The 24037-nt window shown below is 40.6% G+C and overlaps 3 protein-coding genes across 3 annotated transcripts; all 3 read right to left on the reverse strand.

Annotated features, from left to right (window-relative positions):
- Positions 1-8524: 8524 nt before the first annotated feature.
- Positions 8525-9464, reverse strand: LOC133714797 (uncharacterized). The gene is made up of 2 exons (XM_062141054.1): positions 9336-9464; positions 8525-8889 (listed from the first exon to the last, which is right to left on the reverse strand). The coding sequence occupies exons 1-2, from the start codon at positions 9366-9368 to the stop codon at positions 8617-8619; spliced, it is 306 nt and encodes a 101-aa protein (XP_061997038.1). The 5' UTR covers positions 9369-9464; the 3' UTR covers positions 8525-8616.
- A 686-nt stretch (positions 9465-10150) lies between these two features.
- On the reverse strand, positions 10151-13678 carry LOC133716504 (putative disease resistance protein At1g50180). The gene is made up of 4 exons (XM_062143208.1): positions 13107-13678; positions 12579-13062; positions 10337-12160; positions 10151-10218 (listed from the first exon to the last, which is right to left on the reverse strand). Exons 1-4 carry the CDS (start codon positions 13641-13643, stop codon positions 10151-10153), a joined length of 2913 nt encoding a protein of 970 aa, XP_061999192.1. The 5' UTR covers positions 13644-13678.
- Positions 13679-14366: 688 nt separating this feature from the next.
- On the reverse strand, positions 14367-22315 carry LOC133716505 (probable F-box protein At1g44080). The gene is made up of 3 exons (XM_062143209.1): positions 22087-22315; positions 14821-15119; positions 14367-14690 (listed from the first exon to the last, which is right to left on the reverse strand). The coding sequence occupies exons 1-3, from the start codon at positions 22313-22315 to the stop codon at positions 14367-14369; spliced, it is 852 nt and encodes a 283-aa protein (XP_061999193.1).
- Positions 22316-24037: the final 1722 nt, after the last annotated feature.

Raw genomic sequence — 24037 nt, forward strand, 5'->3', positions numbered from 1 at the left:
CATATCATGACCTGGATGACCCAAGCGGTCGTGCCAAAGTCTGTATGTGTCAGAATCCCATAAATTTTCATTTATGACATGGTTGGATTCAATTACTCTGATAGTGGTTGCATATAATCCACTAGAGCGACACATGAGTTTCTCTAATACTCGTGTATTTCCGTAGTTATTAGAGGTGATGCAAAGGAACTCTTGTCCATTCTCACAATGTGTTTCCACATAAAAATCATTGGCTCTTATATCTTTAAAACTCAATAGGGTTCTTCCAGCCCTAGGAGCATATAGAGCTTCGGTGATATTAATATTTGTGCCATTTGGCAACAAAAATTGAGCTGGTCCTCGACCATGAATCAATTGTGATGATCCTGCCATCGTAGTTATTGAAGATCGACTAGGCGTCATCCATAAAAATAATTGCCCATGTCGCAATATAGTATGTGTGGTGCCACTATCAAGAAGGCATTCCATTTCTCCGGAAAACATACTGAAAAGAATAATAAAGTTCGGAATATTAACACATGTCCATGACATTGAGTGATAATGCGATACTTTTATTAATGAGGAAAATAGCCAGTGATTACATCAAGGTTTTCCAAAGTCTATTCCAAAAATAAATCAAACTTGAGACAAATTGTAGTCACTCAATCCGTTTGGTAACTCCAATGAAATATGACCAGGAAAGTAGAGAGAGATGTTGGTGGAGCGAGGCTCGCTTAAGTACCCCGATCTCAATTACTTTCCTAGACATCATACTTCATTTGATGCGCCACATGAGAAAGAGTTAATACAATTGTCATTTATTGACTAAGGCACATTTGCCATTCTTGGAAAATAGAAAGGACTATTCTAATCAAAGTCTGCGGCATCTTTGTGCACTTGTTTAGCTTTGAAGTCCTCTATGGTGAGATTGACATCTTCACTATCTTCATCTTCGGCAAGGTTGGTTTCTTGCTCCCTGAATTGCCTATACTCCTTGTAACTTTCAGCTAGTTGGGTACTTGCATGGCATTGCTTGAACCAATGCTCGATTGATCCACACCGATGACACATGTCATTGTGGTTGCCTCCTTTCATTTGAGGTGCAGGTTGTCCACGTTGTGGATATTCCCTAGGAGGGTTGCTGCTACTACCATGTCTCATGGTGCGACCTCCACGGCCCATATTGTTATCATATCCTCGGCCCATGTTGCTATTGTATCCACCTCTCCCACGTGTGGAGTGGCCACCACGTGTGGAGTTGCCATTACGTGTGTCTACTCTAAAGTTGCGGTTTCTCTCTTTATTAGGGCGGTTGTATGGACCCATTCGTCCTTCTTGTCGCCTGTTATTAGGGTACCGCTCCTTGCGCCCTCTTTTGGGTGCATTATAATTTGCCTCACGAACGCTCTTGGTTCCAATGGGCCTTGAATGATAATTCTTTACGAGGATGTTGTCGTGCTTTTCAGCTACCGACAAGAGATTGATGAGCTCATTAAACCTCGTAATTCGTCCAGCATTGACTTCAGTGCAATATTGCTTTGATATCACAATTGCTGAGACGAGGATGGTTGAGAGAGTCTTCTCAATTAGTTCTTCTTCTGTGAGAGGCTTTGCACAGAACCTCAACATGGCTTTGAGGCGAAGAGCTTCTGAGTTGTATTCAACAACAGACTTGAAGTCGGAGAAGCGTATATTGTTCCACTGAACCTTCAAGTCAGGGAGGAGGGTATCTTGGATATTACCAAAACGCTCTTCTAGCGCTACCCATAGGTCTCTGGCATCTTTGATTGACATGTACTCTAATATGAGTGCTTTGTCCATATGGCGTCGCATCAAGATAATAGCTTGTGCATGCTTTGTGGGTGTTCGTTGGAACACAAGGCCCTGGTTAGGTGCCTGTATTATGGGCAATATCCCTTTTGAAGTGAGATGGTTCTCAACGTCGGTTACCCAACTATGATATTCCGAACCCGTTGAGTTAAGCATTTGAAAGTCGAGTCTAGGTTCATTCGACATCCTGAAGATAAGAAGAGAAGATATATTAGTTTCGGAGTTTAAACTTCCACGAAATCTAAAATGATAAGATTTCCGAGCTATGCTACCAAGAAATCAATTTCCAATAATATTTAGACCAAAACAATGATGTTTGCGGACACTCTTAGTCCGAATATTATGAATACTCTTAGTTCATGATTACGAACGCTCTTAGTTCGTTTAGCGTGAATTTCTATAATTTCGCTTTTAATTGTAAGTTCCCGAGAAAAAGAAAAAGGAGGAAAAAAAAAGGGAGTAAAAACTCAAAAACGGGAACTCTTAATAAATAATACCTTGAAATAATGTTGCCAGAAAATTTGACCGGAAAAAGTTGTCGGAGGTGACCGGAAAAGTCGCTGGAAAAAGTCGAGAAAAGTCGCCGGAAAAGTCGTCTGAAACTTGCCTTGCAGATCTGTCGGCAGCAGCTCGGCAGGTGCTCGGTTGGTGTCTCGGCAGTTGCTGCGCAGCTTAGGGCTGGGCGTTTTCACCCGATAGACCGAGAAACCGGTTTGATTCGGACCGAAACCTACCATTCGGGTCGGGTTTGATAGCTGCATTTCTCGGTTCGGGCTAAACCGAACCGATTAAAGGGTTGTTCGGGTCGGGCTCGGTTTTCATATTAGAGGGACCGATTAGGACCGATCCGGACCGATTCTTCGTACTTGTCTACGTGTCCAATTTTAATTGGTTATCAGCTGAGTCTATAGAGGATACCCTAAACTCACTTGCAGGTAATCACCCAATGTCCCAATTTCATTTCCAGTCTTCGACCTAAACCCCATTCCAACCTCCAAGCCGTCCTCTTCAGTTCGAGAAAACGATCACCTCATCACCCAACTTCATTTCTTCTGTTCTTCACTTCTTCAATTCTTCTTCACTCTCGACTGTCGAGTGTCGATCAATCACCCATGGATTTAACCACTGCAAAGACACCACAAACCCAATCCCAATCCCAATTCAAATTCGGAATCGAGTAATGCAAACTCCAATTCCAAGTCTGATCCCGACACAGAAATTGCTGAGAATGTTATCGTTGCTGCAACTGCAAGTACTGGTACACCATCTTCTGCTGGAACTCCATCTACGATGACATCGGCACGGCCACCAAAACCCAAAAAGAGACCGAGGAAGAGTACATCCACAGGGTCGAGGGAGCGTTCGATGGTATGGGAGCACTATGAGAAGATTGACAAGCCATTGTATGAGTTCAAAGATGGAAAGAAGGTCCAAGTTGGGACTACGAAGAGGGCAAAATGCAGGTATTGTTCTACAGACCTTGCTTGTAATCCATATGATAATGGCACCAGCAGCTTAAAGAGGCATATAGAGGTTGTGTGTAAAAAATACCCTGGTAGGATAGATCTGGAAGAGTTTCAACAAGTGTTTGTAGCTGGTGGGAACTTGAATGAACCTTCTTTAACTATGAGGGCATTTAGTCAAGATGCTTGCGTAAGAGCTTGTGTTGAGATGATAGTAATAGACGAGCTGCCATTTAGTCACCCGGAGAAGGAAGGGTTTCAAAGGTTTTGTAAAGTTGCATGTCCTAGGTTTAAGACTCCTTCTAGGAGATTAGTTGTAACCACATTTTGGAAGTTGTATGATGTTGAGAAGAAGAAACTTAGGCAGGAGCTAGCTAGCCACTGTGTTAATTTAACCACCGATACGTGGACATCGGTGCAAAACATAAATTACATGGTGGTTACGGCTCATTTCATAGATGGTGGCTGGAATTTACACAAAAGAATTCTTAACTTTTGTGTAATTCCTAATCATCAAGGGAACACCATAGGAAGGCTGCTAGAAACATGCCTACTTGAATGGGGAATCGAGAGAGTGTTGACTATTTCGGTGGATAACGCATCCGCAAACAAAGTTGCTATCGATTACATTAGGAAAAAGATGCTCACTTGGAAAAAACAGCCTGTTTTAGGAGGCAAGTGGCTTCATGTGAGGTGTTTAGCTCACATTCTCAACTTGATTGTGAAATCAGGGTTAAGAATGATGGATAAATCTGTGGCTTCGATTAGAAATGCAGTTCGTTATGTTAGGAGTTCGTCAGCAAGGCTTGATGTTTTTAAGCGATGTGTTGCCATAGAACAATTGGACTGCAAGAAGGTGTGCATATTGGGTGTGCCAACTCGGTGGAATTCCACCTTCTTAATGTTGGATGTTGCCCTTGAGCTTCGGAAAGGGTTTGATCGCATGGCAGAAGAGGAAGACACGAAATACAAGGGTTATTTTGATGAGGAAGAGGTTGAAGATGATGAGTGGTTAGAAGGGGCAGAAACAGAAGCTGCAAACAAAACAAAAGAGAAGATGAAAAGGGTAGGGCCACCCGTCGAAACTGATTGGGAAAGAGCTACTGTTTTTGTCAATTTCCTCAAGGTAATCAGCCACTTTACATTTTCTGCATTTCATTTCAGTTTCTGCATTTCATTTTCTGCATTTCATTTTCTGCATTTCACTTTCTGCATTTCATTTTCTGCATTTAACTTTCTGCATTTCAGTTTCTGCATTTCATATTCTTAACTTTCAGTTTCTGCATTTAACTTTCATTTTCTGCATTTCATTTTCTGCATTTAACTTTCTGCATTTCAGTTTCTGCATTTCATATTCTTAACTTTCAGTTTCTGCATTTAACTTTCAGTTTCTGCTTTTCATATTCTTAACTTTCAGTTTCTACATTTTCTGTTTTATTTTTTGCAGTTTCATGCTACTTTAATAAATTCTGTTTTTTTATAATGGTACATTTGCAGGTATTCTATGATGTGACAATGAGGATATCGGCCATAAACAGTCCCACAGCTCAAAAAGCATTCCATGATATCGTGGCAATTGAAGCTGAGATTGACGACCTCTTTGACCGGCCTGAGATGTGTAATGGAAGCAATACAGAAAAGATATTGTTTGAGATGGCAGTGAAGATGAGGGGCAAGTTTAAAAAATATTTTGCAAGCCTCGATGACATGAATCACTTGCTTTTGGTGGCTTTGGTTTTAGATCCTCGATACAAGCTTCGCAATTTTGAGAGGGTATGTAGAATATGGCTTAAACTTGATCCTGCAACAATCAAGCATAGGTCTGCCGAGCTGAAGGAATTGCTGGTGAACCTCACAGACTTGTATTCATCATCTTTGGGCACCAAAAAGACGAGACCAAGTGGCAATGAGGCTGAGAAAGCTACAACAAGTGGTACCGGCAGCTCTAGCACAAAAAGTACAAGAACCCAAATGAGTGGGAAGATGGCTGCCATGCAAGCTGATTGGAAACAAGAGTTGGAAGACTCAGATCAGACTGTGGTGTCACACGAGGTGGATAGATACTTGCTGGACCCTATTGAAGACCCTCCAGAACATGAAGATTGGAAGCTTCTGCAATGGTGGAAGCTTAATGGTTCTAAGTACCCCAATCTTGCATTAGTCGCCAAGGATGTGCTTGCAATTCAAGTAAGCACAGTTGCTAGTGAAAGTTGTTTTAGCACGGGGAGGAGGGTAATCGATCCATTCAGAAGTTCACTAGCTGCAAAAACCGTTGAAGCATTGATATGCTTCCAAAATTGGTTGAGGTCAGAAAGCATTCAAAGCATCGAATATGTTCCAACAGTTGAGGATATGTACTTCTATGAAGAAGTTGAGAGAGGTACAATTTGAATATTTCAGTTTTTTCTGTTTAATGACTTTACAGTTTGCACTTTCGTGATAATGTGAACTGTTCTTTCGTAGACCATGTGCTTAAAGACACAGCTGATAGTGCACAAGTCAAATCCGCCAAAGGGAAAGGAGTGAAAGGAGCAGCTCCATCAACAAAAAAGCAAGAAGTTGTTCCAACATCAAAAAAGACAGTTTCCAAGAGGCCAAAAAAATGAAGAACTATATGAACTTATGAAGTGGAATATAGCTGGTCAGTTTCTAAGAATTTATGCATTATTAGACTTCAGTCAAATGTGATTTCGAGTATTGAACATTTGAAGTTTTGATTTTTGAACCATCATTTGAATATAGCTGTTAGCTGATGATATGCAAATATTGTTTCTGCATATTTTTTATTTGCGTTGAACTGCCCCTTTTTTATGCAGGGTGGAGTCCTATGAGTTTAATCAATAAAAATCATCACTCTCATGATTCATGAAGTTCCTGCCTTCCTGGTTTCTGCCCTTGTCGTTGAGGGTTCAAGAGTCAAGCAAGACATGGCTTGAAGCCTTGAAGTTTTAAACTTTTAATAAGTGTTGTTTTTTATTGAAATATTGAACTGCATTCTAGTGATTGTTTATGGCTTATTGGCTTTAGTTTCAATGCATATTTGGTCCATTTGGATGACTTAACTGGCTAAGTTTGCATAGTTGGATACTTGGATTGGATGGCTTTAGTTTCAGTGCATATTTGGTCCATTTGGATGGCTTTACTGCTTTATTTGCAACTTTCGATAGTCTGCTACTTCATAATTCATATTTTGCATTAAATTTGCAACTCATAATTTGTTCAAAATTGCTTCAATCTGCATTATGCAGTGTGTGTATGTGTGAATCTGCAATTCTGCAGTAAGTACAGTAAGCACAGTTTTGCAGAGTTTCTGATGTTTTGTGCAGCTCCATTAGCTTATAGCTTTTATCTGGGATTATGAAAATTGGAAGCAAGTTACCTAGAGTCCTAGACTGAAATGAGTGAAATCTGGAAAAATCAGTTTCTTGGCCCCAAAAACCGAAAGACCGGCCCGATTGTTTTCGGGTCGGTTTCTCATCGGTTTTAACATGCTCAAAAGACCGATCCGGACCGAACCGATAGTGCCGGTTTCGGTTTCGGTTTTCAACTTTTTCGAACCGGACCGATCCGAACCCAGCCCTAGCGCAGCTGCTCGGCAGCTTCTCGGCAGGGGCTCGGCAGGTCCTCTCGGCAGCTGCTCGGCAGCAGTTCAAATTTTTCGGTGGCCGGTTCAGGCAGTTTCCGGCCGGTTCTTGAGGTTCTGAGGCCGGTTCTGAGCTTCTGGAATCCGGGGTTTTGATATGTGCTAGGTTTTGGAGGTTTTTTGTAGGTTTGGAAAAATGACTTTGATCGGATTATGAACTTCCTCTACTCTTTTCAATTTCGATTCTAATTCTAGAGCACTTTCGTGCTGATAACGTGTTTGAGGATGAGCATAAATTGACAGAGAGAGGGAGAAAGTAATATTGCTGAGTGAATTCAGATTCATGTGTGTTTATTCTTCTCACAATGGAAGGTTTATATAGGAATACAAAGCTCTAAGAGAAAACCAATTTGATGACTACTTAGTTACAGCTGCTACTCCACATGGTTGCTGCAATGATCACAATTGCCATGCTTGTTGTCTTCCTACAAACTTTATGCCACACAATTCTTCATACACTCAAGTATCTATGTCGATGAGCCGTGACCTGTTGGTTAGCCAGCCTAACTAATATTGTGGAGGTCACGGGTTCAAATCTCACTGACATCTGGGATGGGGTGGGGTGGGGAGTTACATTGTCGTCCAGAGTCAAAAAAAAAAAATAAAAAAAAAAAGTATCTATGTTTATACACTCAAATACCTATTACATGATATAGACATTTATAGTATGACTCATACAACATGACTCATATATACTACAACAATATAGATATTATATAAATATACACATGCAAACACTTTTGTTAGTCACCTCCAAATTTACTCAACCACAGGCAAAAGATATTCACTCTTTTACTCTGGATCCTGGTTCAAAAAATCTACCCAACTACACCAATTTCTAGAGGGAGCAGTTTATTTAAACTCACGGAACTCTAAACATACGAAGCAACACCATTCAGCAATGGAAATAAACATCCCTCGTTCCCTCCCAAACTTATTTAAACCAATATAATTAGCTTCTTCTTTACAAAAGAAAGGAAAAACAAGAATGATAATGTATAAAAGAAAAGCAGAAAATCAAGATAATCCACAAGTAGGAAAGTAAACATTACATATGCATTATGATCGTTAGTGAAGGTGATATGATGGAATAGCTACTAGATGCTTGGCCCTTGGAACCGAGATTCCAAACTCCTCTGTCACGTCCAATTCAAGCATTAGGGTCTCTCCCAATTTGCCCATACATTTTTGGGTATCTACAAGAAGACTACAACTTCTCCAAGTCTGGTTCCTCCACCATTCTCTCCATTCCCACTACATTTGCTATTCAATTGCAACCATTGAATCACAGACTATTGAAACCCCTCTTGTTAAACTCCTCAACCATATACTAGCTTCTTCCCAAACACCATTCTGTAACTCATGTCTGCGCTGAGAGACAACACCTTGGAGCTGAGATCAAACGAAACTTGTTGTTCCTTCGCTGCAGCCTTTCGAATACCAGAAGGGAGAGCTGATAATCAAAATACACCAGAAATTAGTGCACATTAAATTAAATAAGTATGAGAAATAAGAAAAGGTAAATACATAAACTCTTAATGTATTAACTATATGACGAGTATGTATAGATATGATATTGTCAACTTATACCATCTACATCCACTAGTTCATTACATCATCAGAGTCACTTGCTTGAGTTTGATAAGAAGCAATAGGCCTACTCATAGTGGTTGAATGTTTGAGACATTTTGAGTGCTCTAGTCAAGCTGTTGAAACTTTTCTAGCAAAGATAATATGTTCACCCATGAAACAATTTGATAAATGAAGTAAATAGGCGAGTAGGACATTGTTAGTGTGCGCATATATACATCTAACTTGAGGCCAACATGAGTAGTATTCAAATATCTTAGCATTGTTCAGGACTAACAGTGTTTCTTCCACAGCTGACCTCTCCAGCAATGTCTTCGTTTCCTCATTTTTAAGATCCTTATGCTCAGGAACTAGAACATTTTCTTGAACCAACAATTCTGCCTCCTGAACCATTAACAGTTAACTAAGAACAGATTCAGAATAACTAACGTTTCATTTAATGTCCATGCATACTAAAGAGAAGTCATATATAAACAAATGTTATGTTTCCACACCAGCAAATCTTCGAGTACAACTATTGTTGGTTCGGACTCTCTATATAGAATCTATGCGTCCAATTTGAAATTCTTAATTTAGGGTGAAACCTTCTCATCAGAAGAACAATATTAAGCAAGTGATGACATTAATTGTCAACCTTAAGAGGCCTTGGAATACAAATAAACTAAGCAGGCTATCCACCATAGACCTGTCATCTTATAGTCTGCACGTTTCTGATACCAAGTTTCTGGTACCTTACATGCCCATATGTTTAGTTAAAAGAGGATAACGACATTCACGAGATATCAAGAACAGTCAATTCAAACAATAAATTAAGCAATTTTAAACTTCACCTGGAAAACCTCCAAGTAGTACTTTGATCTCATCTCACTTATGAAGCACTGTCTGTATCCTCCTGAACCAAGCGTTTGATGTAATGCTTGATTGTCTTGACCCCTATTTTTGGTTTATCAGGGAAAAACACATAAATTTGGTACACAAGAACCAACAACAGTTGAGATCATGATCTACAATTAGATAATCCCGATCTTTCAGCATATGCATCACTGTTTTTCGAACTCGATAAAGCCTCAGTAATTTCTTCTTCAGTTAAATCCATCCTTTAGCTGAATTGCTGAAATATTATAAAAACCCATCTTTTTGTTAGTGAGGTTCTTCGGAATTACAAGACGGCAAACATGACTGCAAAACCCGCACATGTGGGTACCAAAAGTTGCTTCTCCATATCATTAAAGATCATTCTACATGATCAACTACTTGGTCCTCTATATTGTAATCTTCTTCTTTTGTACAGTTAAAAAGGACAAAAAACAATCCTAAAAACTTTTGTGAAATGATGGTGATGATGGATAGTCAGTACAAAATTTCAGTATGAACTATGACGAGTCAAGCTAATCAGAAATTACAAATTAAACAATACTCACTCGAAAACAAAACCTAAAGTAGTAATTATACCATAAAAATCAAATTTGAAGGATAAACAAGAAACGTAATCAAACCTAATCTGAAGCCACCACTAGCAGACAGGAATGAGGAAGAGAGAGGGAAGAATTAGGTGGAAAAGAATTATAGGCGGGCCATATAGGATAAAGCCCAAAGAACATAGAACGGGCTAGCCCAAATATTGATAAACCAGCAGCTTGTGGATTTAACTGAGGAAAAAAGTGGATGCAAGTTGTATTTCCTCTGTTTTCTCATCAGGAGCAGGAGGAGAAGCTGGTCATAATCAATAATATATTAATAAAACTTAGAGGAGTGATCACTAATCAGTAAATAAAATCTTTAATTTGATCACACAATAAATAATCCGGGATTGATTCAATTAGTCACATACCATCCACAGTTAATTCCTGATGAGAGTCACCGACTGGACCCGTAACTACTACTTGGGACGCGCCTGCTGCTTCCTCCATTTCTGGCTCCTCGTGGCCCCAGGTATTTATGATTATAAGAGAAGGCACATGTTTGATTTTGTAGAAATCCTCTCCTCCTTCCCCAACCCTACTGCAGAATCTACTGTGCATGTGGTCAATTGTTAATTCCTTGAGGGTAGTAATCTCCTGAAGCCCATCTGGAACTGCCCGCAATCCTCCGCACCAAATAATGCGCAATCTCTGAAGACTAGGCATGGCTTCTTTCTCCACCCTCCACTCCTTCAAGTCATGCAAACCTTCAAGGGTAAGAAATTCCAGATGAGGAAAGCCTCCTTGGGAGAAAACCATTGTTTCTGATTCCAAAGAACGATGATCGAGGTAAAGCATCCTTAAGTTGGGCAGCTTCTCCAGTATTTCAATCAGGTCAACCTTCAGTCTTGTTCTAATCAGCGTCAACTTGGTGAGGTTTGGGAGCTCTTTCGGTAACGCTGTCATTCTCCCATACAGTCGCAGCTTGTATAGATGAGGACACCTTAATACTATATCACTTGGTATAATATCCTCTAAATCTTCTGCCTGCAGAGATAGAGACCGAAGATGTTTATATGTTCTATTCCTTGATATCAACTTGTCCTTCAGCTTTTCCAACTCACTCGACACTGTTCGCTTTATGCGTAGTTTCTTCAGATTGCTTAATTGAACAAGACCATTCAAATCACACTTCTCAATTCTAACATTGACCAACGTCTGCAAATTGCACAGCCTTGCAAATGACAGTTTTCCCCCGGCATCGTACCAAGTAGTTGGTAAATACAAATGCCTCAGTTGCTCCATATTCCAAAACAAATTTCTGATTTTGGAAAACCCATATCCATCCCGCAGATCTAGAGTTTGCAAGAGTACTAGATTAGATACAGATGATGGCAATAAGCCACGCCATGCGCTATCCTTCAGACTCAGAAACCTCAGGTGGACTAGATTCCCAATTGTCTTTGGTAACTTAAAACCTTTATCTATATTTTCAAACTTCAAGACTCTAAGCAATTTGAAGTCATTGAATACTGATCGTATTATTCTTTTGTTCCACTCTTGCTTGAAGAATTTTGGGGCAAAGTATAATAGAGATCTGATGTGGCCATCTCTTCCATTCTTACTGCTGAACTCATATTTAATATTTTCGTCCAAATAGAGGGCAAGTCTTCGAACCTTACCAATCAGTGTTGCATTAGATACCGGACCAACAGAAAAGTTCTCCTCTTTTGCCTTTTGCAAGCACAAGTCCCGCATAAGATCATGGAGACGGAAAGTTTTCACCTTCCCACTTAAACCAGATTTTACAACTTGAATCATAGATCTTTCCACCAGTTCAATTAGGCAACCATATGATACATCTTCCATTAATTCAATTGAACCATGTATTTCTGATGTTGAAGGTATAAACCCTTCTGCAATCCATAATTGAGTCAATCTTGTTACCTGTATCTCATGATCCTCAGGATATTGGGCTAAATACAGAAAGCAGAGTTTCAAGTGAGATGGTAAGTCATCATAACTCAATGCCAAGACACCTGAAACACCACACTCCTGACTTGTCTTTTCTCTTTCAGGGACATTTGTGCCTCTCATTATGTATACATTAACATTTCCAAGTACTGTCTTCCATTCATCAACCGTCTCTCGTCTACTAAGAAGACCAGCGAGCACACTGATGGCTAATGGTAGACCTGAACAATGTTTAAGCATCTCCTCACCTAATTTTCTCTTCTTTTCATAAACTTCCCTGTCTAGAAAAGAAAAGAAACAGTAATTCAGTAAGAGAGATTTAGTCATTACTGAAAACTGATTAATTCGCAGTGGTAACATTATATATCAAAGTAAAAGTTCCTCCAATCAAGAATCTTCCTATACAATGAACCATTTTTAATCGATATCATGTGCTTGAAGAACAAGTGAAAGAGCCCTTTCACAGTGTTTCTTTCCAATATTTACTTTTAAGTAGGTGTAATGTCATGTGCTTGAACATAAAAATATTGTTGTTCTTGCATGTGATTTCTAACATTTACAACATGCATATAATGTCGAAACAAAAAGTTAGTAACCATTGCATATGAAACCACTAGGGTGTCAAGATTTTGTGTTCTATAGAATGCTACACTTCCTTAGGCTAGAAAAGTACAGTATTAGTTGGATGAAAAATAATACCTGTTTTGTCGCTTTCACAGATGGCTATCTTTTCAAACAGTTCCCAGATTTGCTCGTCATTTAATTGTTGAGGTTGGTGGATATGATGATCATTTCCGGATGCAAGCAAGGCAACTTCTTTCTTGCGAGTAGTGAGTAATATCCGGCTCTCGGTTTCCTCACTGATTGGGAATCCAGCTTTTATCGAATGCCAAGCCCCTTGAGTCCATATGTCATCAAGGACCACCAGACATCTCTTTTCTTGTTGGATACTACAGACCTCCTTTGCTATTTCATCCTTCTTCATTTTGGAAATTTCTTTCCTTTTCTCTGATGTTGGGGAAGTGAGTTTAATTAAAATCTCTTCCAATACATCCTTTCCTTCCCATTGTTGAGATATACAGACCCAAGCAAAACAATCAAAATGACGCTTAACTTCATTTTGAAGAAAAACAAAAACCTGTTTTGCAAGAGTGGTTTTTCCGGAGCCGCCCATCCCCCAAATAGAAACAACACAGTGACTCTTTCCTTCTCTCACAACTCCTTCACCAGTATATCTGTGCTTTCCTCCAAGCCAACAATGTGATTTTCAACTTGATGAGCGTAAGTTAGCCTTCGGTCTCGTTGCCTCTTAAAAGAAGAAGCGACACCATCAGCCCCACTTATTTGCCTGATGTTATAACTTTGCAAACTTGACCTCAGATGAGAAAGTTTGGTCATAATATCCTCAATTTCGGACCCAATCTTGTATCGATTAAGTCCTTCATTAAAGATGCAGGCAAACCTTTTGAGAACAATCTTCACAGTACCTCCTCTCCTCCTGGAAGTCACTTTCAAGTAAAAAGATTCAATGACATCCTCCAAGTCATAAGCAGCATCTCTGATAAGTTTAACACAAATGCGTACTAGTTCTTCATCTTGTTGCCTCGTATCTGCGTCTTTCAGAAATCCCCGGATCAAGTGTAGCTCGATCTGCGCAAGCTCAATTTGATAGCTGACTCCACTCAAGAATTTCGCTTGCTGAATGATGAACTCTCCAAGGGGCTTGATCCCTGCAGCCACAACTGTAACAACGCCTTCAGCCATATTTCTGTTTTTGCTTCTCCACTTCTCTCTCTCTCTCTCTCGAGTTGGTGAAATTAATCTTCTTAGCGGTGGATGGAAAACAAGAGTTCTTCTATATATAAAGATGCTTTTTAGGAGTTACCTCCAATAATGCAATTCGACATTGTAAACGTGAAGATAAGGTGCAGCCAACCACGTATGGTGGTACTTTTCCAACTAGTCACTGTCCGGAGAGGTAGCTGTACAGCGGGAATCTGTCTTTCCAGTCGTTCAAAGATTTTGTGATCTTAGAGCATCTCCAATGGCTTTGTCTTTTGGTTTTGGTCAAATTTGAATTTGACATATGACATGGCAAAATTGACATGTTAACATTTTGACTAATTTTAGCTCCAATGGAGATGTCAAATTTGAATATTATTTTAATATATATAATTCTATTTGTGTTGCTTAACCAATTGCAGAAACGCATCAGCACGGTTGCTTTGTTACATGTTTGGTCTGCAAGTCTGTAGGTGCTGCTGCTGCAATGGGATTGAAATTACATGAGAGTGATTCAGCTCAGAAACATCTTTATCATCTTATCAACAACAACATTCATCAAGTATACAACACAAGAGATACGTAGACCACTCTACAAATAAATCATCTAACTTACTCCAAATATGAAGTTAAACATGGAAAAGGAACGCAACTTAAAGAGACACCAATTATAGAATTTTATGACAACAACAAATCATACTTGCATCAATCCAGAGAATACAAACATGTGGAGCCGAGCTCAATTGGAGGTGGCCAAAATATCTGGGAACCGCCTGGGGAAGATCCCAACTTCTGAATGCTATGGTCCTCTAAGTAGAACATGAAACTCTCTGGTCTAGTTACTTCTCTAAGAGCAAGATTAACATTGTTTTCATCTGAGAAGTAAATGCAATTCCCTTTGCACCCAGCCAATTCTTGGGCCGAAACAGAGAAACAGCAATCCATAGCCAAGAAAAACGCTCGATCACCCAAGCTCTTCACTTCAACCCATCTGCCCAACTCTCCATTCAACAGTTCCAACTTGCAAACCTTAAAATCAACTACCTTGAGTTCACCAGACTGATATCTTTGGTGTCTTCCACGACGCCAACGGACAAATAAAGAAAAATCTAACTCAACACCAGCCCCTTCTTGCTTATTTTGTTCTTGATCAAAATACATATCGACCACATAAAAGCTCTCCACAAGACTCTACCAAATGCTTCCTCCCACCAAAACCAATCACTTTCGACGAAATCTTCACCATCACTTCTGAAGACACATCAATCCTAAAAACATAACCCAAGCTATCCACCACATATGGCTGACACTTATAAACAATAACATCATCAAAAACAAAACCTCCATTACTAAACCATGTGAGTTTCTCATCTCCACTTTTAGCAAAACCCAAATTTCCCTTATCAGAGATAACCAGAATAGCACAATCAACAATCTCAGCAGGCATTAAATCACTTTCTTTAAACCACAAACAGAACTAGAGCCAAGGATGTATCTCAGAAAATACGACTTCCCTAATTCGATCATTTTAAACTCCAACAAATTAAAACATTCAGGAGACGACGACGGGCCATTTGTGTACCTGATTCGCCTGGAGGTGATCGGATTTCTTCTATGTCGCACTCTTCGACCTTGACCAACCAACCTCCAGACGACGGCGGCGCCAGTGATGATGTGGAGGGGCTCTGTAGGAGGTAGACGGTGTTTTGGGAGAGGAAGGAGGTGGGTCCATCGGAGAATGGGAGAGGGAATTTCGGAGGAAGTGAAGGGTGGAAGCGAGGCACAAGAACGTCATGAATGACAAACGCTGCGGAATTGGAGAGACTGGATGCGCAGTTCGAGCTTTTCTCCGATCAGTGGCTAGAGCTCGACTGGAAGATTGGACCAGTGGACGGTGATATCCATTGTTGACGTAGCCTCGTGACTTGGGAGGTATCCATTTGATCCATGTTCTTGATATTCAAGAAGAGAGAAGAAATTTGAAGAGAGGAAAAGTGTTTCTTTCTCTGAGATTTTGAAGTTCTGGGTGAGATGAAGGAAGAAAGACGCGAGAAGGAAAGAGAGAGACCACTGAGAAACAATAAAAAAATAAAAGACAGAAAGAGAGGAAGCTGTCAAATTTGACAGAAGAAAGGCTTATGTCAAATCCACGTGGAAAAGACATATCTGTTGGAGAACAGTTTGGGCTGTCAAAAGTAATCGTTGGGCTTCCACATGGCAAATGACCCATCGGTTGGAGATGGTCTTAGTGGGCTTATCAACTTTGGAGTTTGGACGCTAATCATCTGTCTCCAATTTTGACTGGCACTCTTTGTCTTCTAGTCAGAATTTTCAAACCTTTATTTCCTTCCACACAATACCATCTAACAGAATCTTACTGTATCGATGCTTACCTCCCCTTCCACCTCAATGCAAAGTGAGCAGAGCAAGTGCACTTGACTTTTCGCAAATAAACGACAAACATTTCGTTGCCCATCTCAGCCCACTCCTCACACAAAAACGACATGCACCCCCAACCCAGATTTTCATTTTCTAGTCAGAATACCAAACCTTCATCACTATCCAATTAGACTGGCAGGTCATAACAAGATACGCTAATTGGAATAAAAATACAATCCTGCCTAGCCTTTGAGCCTGGGAAAGAAATTTATCCGGCGTCACCGTCCTCACTGGTTCATATCCTCCGCCTCCAATCAACGCCGGTGACTTGCCCTAAGCCCTACCGGAACCTAGTCATGCATTGCCGTCACCGACACCATATCGCTGCACGATTTCATTTCATTGGGCTTTCCAGGTTGTGCGCTCGGACCACAAAGGCCTGATTTGTCATGAGAATGGGCTGGCGTATTTAATCTCAAATTCTAATTGGACCACACTTTTCTTTTTCAGTCACCAGATAATAAGCCCCATAACTTTGAAAGCCATGTTTACCTCTATTGTAAGCTGCAGCCAGGGGCTGAAGAATGCTATATGGGCTTAAGCCTAGACAATATTTTAGGTCAAAAACCCTTAAGTGTGTGTGTGTGTGTGTGTATATATATATATATATATATATATATCTTTAGCCCATACCAGCCTAAAGAAAAAAAAAATATTTACAGAAGTTGCGTGTATTCCCAGTCTCCCACAGCAGCTCACAGCCGCACACTACTCAGTAGGTCAGATTTGTGTGTTTCGATGGAGCCTCACACTACTTATCTTCGAAAGCGAAATGCCTAAAGCAATCCACACCCAAATTCCCTTCTTGTGGAAAATCTCACCCCTTGTTGTCCAGTAGCCTCAGTCTGCTTCGCAGACTGAGGAATTTCCAAAGCAACAAGAGTCTCACACTACTTATCTTTGAAAGCGAAATGCCTCAAGCAATCCACACCCAAATTCCCTTCTTGTGGAAAATCTCACCCCTTGTTGTCCAGTAGCCTCAGTCTGCGACGCAGACCAAGGAATCTCCAAAGCAACAAAGAGCCTCACACTACTTATCTTCGAAAGCAAAATGCCTCAAGCAATCCACACCCAAATTCCCTTCTTGTGGAAAATCTCACCCCTTGTTGTCCAGTAGCCTCAGTCTGCGATGCAGACCAAGGAATCTCCAAAGCAACAATCTTTCTTTCGATAGAGCCTCACACTACTTATCTTCGAAAGCGAAATGCCTCAAGCAATCCACACCCAAATTCCCTTCTTGTGGAAAATCTCATCCCTTGTTGTCTAGTAGCCTCAGTCCGCGACGCAGACCAAGGAATCTCCAAAGCAACAATCTTTCTTTCGATGGAGCCTCACACTACTTATCTTCGAAAGCGAAATGCCTCAAGCAATCCACACCTAAATTCCCTTCTTGTGGAAAATCTCACCCCTTGTTGTCCAGTAGCCTCAGTCTGCGACGCAGACCAAGGAATCTCCAAAGCAACAATCTTTCTTTTGATAGAGCCTCACACAACTTATCTTCGAAAGCGAAATGCCTCAAGCAATCCACACCCAAGTTCCCTTCTTGTGGAAAATCTCATCCCTTGTTGTCCAGTAGCCTCAGTCTGCGACGCAGACCAAGGAATCTCCAAAGCAACAATCTTTCTTTCGATGGAGCCTCACACTACTTATCTTCGAAAGCGAAATGCCTCAAGTAATCCACACTCAAATTCCCTTCTTGTGGAAAATCTCACCCCTTGTTGTCCAGTAGCCTTAGTCTGCGACGCAGACCAAGGAATCTCCAAAGCAACAATCTTTCTTTTGATAGAGCCTCACACAACTTATCTTCGAAAGCGAAATGCCTCAAGCAATCCACACCCAAGTTCCCTTCTTGTGGAAAATCTCACCCCTTGTTGTCCAGTAGCCTCAGTCTGCGACGCAGACCAAGAAATCTCCAAAGCAACAATCTTTCTTTCGCTTTCTCATAAACAAGGTATGAAATTCTATTGATCTCTCCTGTTTTGAATTTTTGATACATCTCTGTTCTTCTTCCTGCTCTGTTTTTCCCAATGGGGTTTTCTTAAAGAAATTGCAGAATGAGAAGCTCGCCGATTCTGTTTGCTACCAGTGGCGGATATGTAATTGTGAGTTGGGCTTTTATGTATAAGTTGAGGATTGGGATTGTTGGGACTGCTCTGACTATTGGTTTTGCTTGGTGAGTTGGGGGCTATCGGTTTTGGGTTTGTTTGTGTACACTATTTCTGGTGGGTGTTTGGAAACATCAAACAGGGACTGGTTTTTTAGCTCAAGCAGTCAAGCTTTTGTTGGGCTTTGGAATTTCTTGATGCTTTCTTTGGTTTTTGATTATGTTGCGATTATTTTTTATTTAAAGATGTGCATTTTGTGTTGCAGATTAGAGAATTTTTTTAGAGTTTTAGTGATAGTGTCTGGGTTTATGCAAAAAAAAAAAAAAAAAAAATAGTGGTTGTTCTAATTAAGCCTAGACAAGTCTCAAATCTTGGATCGGCCACTGGCTGCAGCCATAACATATGTAATGGAGATTTAATAACGTTGAAGATGCAAAAAGAAAAAAATTAAAAGAGATTTTTTACAGTGAACTGTTAAAATATAGTTCTTTCAAGAAAGTTGAATCACAAAATCTTATGACAATATGCCCAATGATAAGTCAAATATATTATTTATCACGTAAAATACATCAATATAAGAAATAAATACACTCAAATCAAAAATATATAAGCATCCGATAAAATGTTGGGATTCCATTTGTACATTAAAGAATGAGTATAACTTGTACGATATGGTACACGTAATGCCACTTCTTCCAAGATCCCATTTGATAACCCTCTATTTGACTTCAAATGTAAGGGCTACACTCAATTTCTGTCACGCCCCGAATTTTGAATAATCAATTCAAATCCGAAACATGAATAATAATAACAATTACAAATAAACGTTCTGAATTTTTTTCATAAACAACCTCACCACACGCCACTCAAATTTCCAAATCTTGAAAACCTCGAGTTAATTATTACAACTCACTCACACGTGGTAAATTTGTAAAGCTCAAATTGAGCATAACAAACCTCACAAAAGAAGGAATTAAAGTAAGTGCTGCCCCCCCCTTAACCAGCTCGGTCTCCGTCCCGATTATCCTGACCTGCAGGATTATCCGCTACACCGTTTGAATAGTGTACCGGGATTGCAACAACACAAAACCCGGTAAGCTTTTGACAGCCCGTATGAGTAAAAAGAAATGAACGGTTGATTTATTATAACACAATACTTTTAACTCAAGTAACAACCAACAATCTCAACATTTACAAGGAAACATCAAACAACACACGGAAATCCACAAGGAATACATTTCCACAATCCTCTAACCACAATATCACCACTTTGGTCCATCCCAACAACACGTTAGAGCTCTAACTACATCGTTACCTGTCACCTCGGCCAAGGTTCAAGTAAACGATATACATCTCGGTTATTATTTAACCGGCGGTCTTCGGACTTTTCCCCTGTCCTCAGAGCACTACATCTCGGTTATTATTTAACCGACGGTCTTCGGACTTTTCCCCTGTCCTCAGAGCACTACATCTCGGTTATTATTTAACCGGCGTTCTTCGGAGTTTTCCCTTGTCCTCAGAGCACTACATCTCGGTTATTATTTAACCGGCGTTCTTCGGACTTTTCCCTTGTCCTCAGAGCACTACATTCTCCACCTCTATACATCCCACAATGTCAACCATGAATATCAACATGAACTCATCAATCATCATCATCACATATAAATATGGTAAATCACATCTCAATCCATAATAATTAAATCATCACAATTCCACACTCTTCAATGTCACACCATTCCACGTATAATCACGTAAATATATATATACGTAATCACCCACTCAGGAATGACCACTAATACCAACTATAGTTCACACAAGAAAATCGTGAAATTCATTTTATATAATTCAAATCGTTTTACTTACCTATGGACCGTAGTTGATCAAGTCCATATGATTTAAAACAAATATTTACTCCATAAATATTTTCACACAATTACGACAAAACTAAAGAAATTAAGAGTACTCGGTTCGTAATATGAACCACGTGAGTTTTACTCACCTCGATATTCCCGCTGCGTCTTCAATTCAACACAATACACACCGAAACCGCTCACCCAAAGGAGACCGTCAATCACCTAATCAAACATGACCTTAACTTAGCCAATAACTCAAAAACATACTCAAACGACAATCCAACGGTCGGATCGAAATTAAATGATGATCCAACGGTCGGATCCTCACAGATCGCCTTTAGGATCATCCTCCAAAAATCATCACGAAGATCCAACGGTCGGATCTTCCTGAATCATCCTTACTAACATCTTCACAAACTTATACGAAAATCCGACGGACGGATTCTCACGAATCGCCTCCCTAATCACTTTTTAGCAATTATACGAAGATCCAACGGTCGGATCTTCGCCCATGACCACACAAGGCCACTGGGACAGTTATACGATCATCATATCAAAACTAAGAGTCCATCAGACGGTCCGATCTTCACAGATCATGAATCGAACGATCGAAATCGATCGAAACGTAAAAATTCATAACTTAATTATACGATATCCAAAAATTGCGTATAATATATCGAAATGATCGTATTGAAATATAGAATCTAAAAATGTATAGAAACCATATTTTTGACCCCCGGAGGTGGCCGGAAATGGCCGCCGGAGTTAGTGGCAGAGCCGCCGCCGACCACCGCCAATGGTGTCGGGGCCGGGCTGCCCTTCTTCATCTCAACAAGCTTAACCATTTTCATAACTAGCATGAAGTCTGAAAACGAAAGGAAGTGGTCGGAAATTACCTAGAACAGTTGGGTTTGGCCGGAAATTTTTCAGAAACCGGCGAAGCTCCGATCAACGTAAAAACTTCAACAAATCGCTTCGGTTCCTTCTGGAGATTCATTCAGCAACTCAAGGCGAACTCACTGCTTCAAGAATCACCGAAAGAGGTGGTCTGTAACTCGAGATATACGGATCAAAACGTGATTTTCGATCTAAATCGAGGCGAGCTCCGACGAACGTGAAAACGTTCACCCCAAGTGCGATCCTTCTCGGAGGATGATCAGAAGGTTGAGGCGAGTTCAACAAGCCAAGAATCTTGAAGATTGGTGGGCGGAAACTCGAGATATCGGCGTTGACTCAAAATCGACATCAAACCGGGTCGAGCTCCCCGCCGCAGGTACAGGCCGCGCCGCCATGCAAGGCTGCCACAGATGGCTTCAGAGGAGTGAGGCGAAGCTGCTGGACGTGGTTGCTCGTCTAGAGATGGCCGGAAGAGGAAGATAGACGCCGGCGAAGGGGAGAGGCCGACGCGGCTCGAGAGAGAGAAAAAGAGAACTGAGTTTCCAAAATGAAAAAAAAGAAAATATTTTTGGAATTTCCGAAAATGGAAGCTTTATACAAAACTGGAAACTTTTTCGAAAAATTATAATTAATTCATACGAACTCCGAATATTGCGTTCCACATATGCACGAGATCGTATCGACGAGCTCTACAACTTTCATGAAGGAAGGTTTCCCAAATTTTGAACGTATAAAAAGTCAACTTTCGCGAGTCCCTAAATAATGTTCGTTTTTGAAAATAAAATCGTTCGAACTAATTCCACAACTCCTCCAAGCTTCGTACTTGTGCCCATGACCACAAAATCATTTCCAAAAGGTCATCGGAATTTAATTTGAATTTTCGGGGTATTACAATCTACCCTCCTTAAAGGAATTTCGTCCCGAAATTCTAGCATGCTTATCGTCGAACAACTGTGGATATCTTGATCTCATATCTGATCCCTAACTCCCAAGATGCATCACCCTCATCATGGTGACCCCACAATACCTTGACCAAGTTAACTTCCATCCTTCGAAGCTATTTTGTTGACCTAACCATGGTACGAACAGTTTCAACGATTAGGGTTACATCTGTCTTTACTTCGCTAGTACCATGATTGACCACGTGGGACTCGTCTTGAATATACTCCCTCAACATAGACACAGGGAAGACAGTGTGTACTTCAGACATGCTAACAGATAAAGCAAGAAGATATGCCAAGTTTCCAACCCTATCCAGAATCTCAAAGGGTCCAACATACGTTGGTGCTGGTTTTCCCTTCTTGCCAAATCTCACCACACCTTTCATAGGTGAAACCTTCAAGAACGCATGGTCACCCATCCTCAAACTCCACTGGTCTTCTCTTCAAATCAGCATAACTCTTCTGTCTACTCTGTGCCGCACGAATCCTGTCTCGGATAATTGTGATCTTCTCAGTAGTCTTCCAAACAATCTCAGGACCCAATAGCACCTTGTCCCCAACTTCCGCTCAACAGATAGAAGTCCTAGATAGCCTATCGTAAAGAGCCTCATATGAAGCCATCTTCCTGCAGGAGTGGTATACCCAACTCCCTTGAAGTCCAAACACAAGCTCTCAACATATCTTCCATCACTTGATTCAATCTCTTTTAAACCAGTCAACTCCTTCGTTCAATGTTGTATTGTAATCTCGTCTAAAAGGAAACCCACAACCAACGATGGTTGTACCAATTTTTACTTCAACAAAACCTCAATTCCCTGCTCTGGACCCATCATAACCTTCTTTTTCTTTAGTTTAGTCACATCTATACGTTCATTGCCACCATACTCTAGGAGATACGGTAAAACTAAACACCGAATCTCCACCTCTCGATACAATTGCAACAGGTCTAACAGACTTTAGTCTTAGCTTTACATTTGAAGTTAAAAACGCACGCCTTCAACTTGATCTCTAATGCCTGATCCACTCGCTCAATCCGTCCAACAATCTGCGGATAAAATGCTGTACTCGCACTTTGAGTAATTCATCGTAACTTTCTAGAATAGCCTGCACTCCTATGTAAGACATACCTAGATCCACCAATCGATACTGGTACAGCACTCAGTATCTCACCTACGACTCACATCACTGCTCACTTGGTGGTAACCCAACATCTCGTGAGTCTTAACTCTGAAATTGTAGTACCTTACACTAACCACATCACAGTTCAGAATCCTGTCCTCACAACAGTATTTGGCCCCATATATTGATAATACAACACTAGCACTCTTAGGGTTGAAAACAACATTATCACCTCAGCTCATACGTCGACATAATGTCTCTTCACAGTCAATCCTATCACGAGGTCATATCAATCTTTCCATATGTCAAACCATACACAAAATCTATCATAGTAGCAATGAATCATGCATCACTACACAACAAGTGTCCTACCATCTCAGAACACAATCAAGATAAAGTCTAGCCTTAACTAGCCCCTACACAATCTTTGTCACACAGACTACCACCCAGTACTACCACACAAGCACTACAAGTACTGTCATAAAAGCTGCTACAAAAGCACTACACAAGCACTGCTACAAAAGCTGCAACAAAAGGCACTGCCACAAAGGCTGCCACACAAGCACTGCTACAAAAGCTGCTACAAAAGGCACTGCCACAAAGGCTGCCACACAAGCACTGCTACAAAAGCTGCCACACCTTCATAAAGATGTATCACCAACAATCATTCTCAAAACACATCAATAAATCAAGTCACACAGAGGTCTAGCTAGAATCATCTGAGCCAAACCAAACACAAAACAAATCTGAAGGAACGTAATACTTCACTAAAGTCAAGGACGAATAACAGTTAAGACCTCCCATTCAGAACCTCACAATAGCGCTGCTTGCCCAACGAATGTTGACGCCTGCTAATGATCATCTGCCTTTTCCATGACCCACACTGAGTACCTGATGTACTACTGCTCTCTCTACAGTTACATTTTCCCTCCTTCTCGGGAATCCCACATTGTTGTCATCTCCCTAAAAGAAGTCTGAAATTCCTACTCCATTGCCCAAGCACTAGCAAGGTTCATTGCCAT

Source organism: Rosa rugosa, chromosome 6, assembly GCF_958449725.1.
Source record: "Rosa rugosa chromosome 6, drRosRugo1.1, whole genome shotgun sequence".
NCBI classification, from domain to species: domain Eukaryota; kingdom Viridiplantae; phylum Streptophyta; class Magnoliopsida; order Rosales; family Rosaceae; genus Rosa; species Rosa rugosa.

Bases quoted from the DNA above. Each gene is read 5' to 3' on its own strand.
- LOC133716504 (XM_062143208.1), bottom strand. From the start codon at position 13,643: ATGGCTGAAGGCGTTGTTACAGTTGTGGCTGCAGGGATCAAGCCCCTT. The intron at 13,063-13,106 runs GTGAAGGAGTTG...TGTGTTGTTTCT, and splicing joins AGGAAAGCACAGATATACTG to ATTTGGGGGATGGGCGGCTC. The intron at 10,219-10,336 runs GTATGTGACTAA...GATTATGACCAG, and splicing joins TCAGGAATTAACTGTGGATG to CTTCTCCTCCTGCTCCTGAT.
- LOC133714797 (XM_062141054.1), bottom strand. From the start codon at position 9,368: ATGAGATCAAAGTACTACTTGGAGGTTTTCCAG. The intron at 8,890-9,335 runs GTGAAGTTTAAA...TTAATGGTTCAG, and splicing joins ACTACTTGGAGGTTTTCCAG to GAGGCAGAATTGTTGGTTCA.
- LOC133716505 (XM_062143209.1), bottom strand. From the start codon at position 22,315: ATGGGTGACCATGCGTTCTTGAAGGTTTCACCTATGAAAGGTGTGGTG. The intron at 15,120-22,086 runs GTACTAGCGAAG...TGTGGTTTAAAG, and splicing joins GTCCCACGTGGTCAATCATG to AAAGTGATTTAATGCCTGCT. The intron at 14,691-14,820 runs GTATTTTGATCA...GTTGATTTTAAG, and splicing joins AGCTTTTATGTGGTCGATAT to GTTTGCAAGTTGGAACTGTT.